General features: G+C 51.7%; 1 protein-coding gene across 1 annotated transcript; it reads right to left on the bottom strand.

Annotated features, from left to right (window-relative positions):
• Positions 1-257: 257 nt before the first annotated feature.
• Positions 258-1,826, bottom strand: PV07_08782 (uncharacterized protein; the record flags this gene model as incomplete). Its single annotated transcript, XM_016395976.1, has 1 exon — positions 258-1,826. One exon carries the CDS (start codon positions 1,824-1,826, stop codon positions 258-260), a length of 1,569 nt encoding a protein of 522 aa, XP_016245832.1.
• Between the last annotated feature and the right edge of the window lie 497 nt (positions 1,827-2,323).

Here is a 2,323-nt window from a genome sequence, read left to right as displayed (position 1 = left end):
CTCAGTGGCGCCGCTTTTGAAAAGTCGATTTCGTTGCATGTCGTCAGACGATTTGGAGGCCAGTCACGACAGTACAATTATAGCCGCTGTCAACAGTCCTTACTAGTGGTAGGTAAGTGCAACCATCCATTGGCCCAATTGGACATTATGGTAGTCTGGCCATTGTTTCTCAAGGCCATGCGTCGGAGACCATGAAGTCGCGGAAGGCTTCATCGTCTCCAATTTCGACATAATTGTTGTCGATCTTCGGAAGCATCTCAACCCAAAGTCGGTAGCTCAATGGAACGTTTCATCTCTGACTCGACGCGGTGATGAAGGAGGTTCTCGATGTCAGATGATTGAAGATCTTCTCTATGCCAGAGACAATCTTGCCACAACTCCGACTTGGATCCCATCTCGTGCTGGAGAAACCGCTCTAGCGTACGATGGGCGTGGAATTCTGAAGGTGTGCAGAAAAGTCTTGCAAGGCGGATAACAGCTCGGTAATGCCATTCTTGGCACCCATCGATATGCTTCCATTCATGGTCCATCATCCGGCGACCGTGTCGTAAAACCTCGGCGACGAGATGGAAGTCGTGCGAGTGCCGCGACAGGGACACGCTTGACCAAAGACTCTCCATAATGAATGACCATAACAGCGTATCCAATTCATTACCAGAGCAGATGAAGGCTCGGAAGCGCATAGTCGCAACCATACTGGCTCTCGTTGACGTACTGTATGAGCGAGGGGCAATGTTCAAAATCATTTGGTTGACATGGTCCTCAAGGTCGCAGTCGAATTGAGTGGGGAGATGGCCAGGTCTCGAGTCATCAGACTCTGCCGTCTCCAGGAATTTCAAAGCCCCCACATCAATCAGGTTGACCTCGAAATGAGTGAGATCTATCAGGACATTGGAAGACCTCACATCACCATGCTGGATGCCTTCCCTCCACAGCTGCATCACCATCTTTTCGTGAATTTTCATGTGTAGATTGTACCAGTCATCATCTGTCATATCGTCCTTGGGGAGTTGGTGCAGTGGAACGCCTGCCACGAGAGACATTAAGATGGCAGGATATTGTGTGAGTACCAGGGCCAATTTGTCTGATGTCGGCTCGGCCTCTGGTCTTCGTAGTCTCCCACCAGCGACGAAAGACGGAAATCCGCCGAGTCCTCGAATGCCCGAAAATATCTTTCGGTGAATGGAATACTGTTCCTGTTGTGCAAGCAGCAGAAATACCTCCGCCTCTGCAACAGAAATCTGTCGATAAGGAAACTGTTCATCAGTTTGGATTTCACGCCGAGTATCCTCGTGGAGAGCGAAATGCACGAGTTCAAACTTTGAGATCGTCCATCCTCTCTCCAGAAGGAATTTCACTGTACGACTGTCTTCGCAAGTAGCCACATCAATTGGTTGACGCCATTGATGCAAGAGCTCGCCAAACTGTGGTGCATGAGCAAGATTGTTCACTGCATCGCTCCGCACGGTGGTGAAGTTCCCGCAGCCATACTGACTTCTCAGAACGTGTGCGAGCTTGAAGTCGAATATTTTGAGGACGTATTCCTGGCCCTCCAGAGCGGTACCGGCTGCGTCCACCACTCTCACCAACATACAACATGACATGGTGAACCCTTCATTTCTCCCACCCTCGAGTAGACGTAACACCTGTAGCTTGAACCCCTTTTTCTCATCCTCGTCATAGAGGAGGAGCATCTCATTCGGTTGGTACGGGACAGCAGCTGAGAGGGACGGCTTCTGCTGAGCCTTGACCCTCGGCGTGACTTCATCGCCGGTCGATTCTGTCCGGGATTGTTGCATCTCAGCAGAGCTTTCTGATGACTGCATTGTAGCATCAGATTGAGGGGGGATTCGGCTAGTGCAGTGCTCCGGACGTCGTGAGGTATGAACCCAATGATCGGAGCTGGGCACAAGACGCGTAGTCTTTGGGGAAATGAGGCTTGGGTCAGCAGGGGCGAAGTGATTTGGGGGATCATTCCGGACTCAGGGCTGTGCTCACGCTGCCCATGGCACACTTGGTAGTCTTGGGGGTTGCGCAGCCACGCTCGGATGGCTCATCGCTAAACCTTCTCAATTTGGCAGACTGAAGACGCCACTGAATATGAGCGACCCGCATGTCTCCTCCCAACACCACCACCTGCTGCAGTAGCACTTGATATGGCGACTCCTTCAGCCCCTTATCGGCGCCCCACGTCGCTGGAGGTAGTGATTGACCTGTTTGCGCCCCATTCGAGGCTTAGTTCTGACTAACGACAACAGCAAACCCGTGTATTCATCGCAGTCGTCGCAGCGTGCGAACCTGTGCAAAATCACAGGCCATACAA

The sequence above is a fragment of the Cladophialophora immunda genome, assembly GCF_000835495.1.
Source record: "Cladophialophora immunda strain CBS 83496 unplaced genomic scaffold supercont1.5, whole genome shotgun sequence".
In the NCBI taxonomy this organism is placed as follows: Eukaryota; Fungi; Ascomycota; class Eurotiomycetes; order Chaetothyriales; family Herpotrichiellaceae; genus Cladophialophora; species Cladophialophora immunda.
This window is presented reverse-complemented; position numbering and strand designations above follow the sequence as displayed.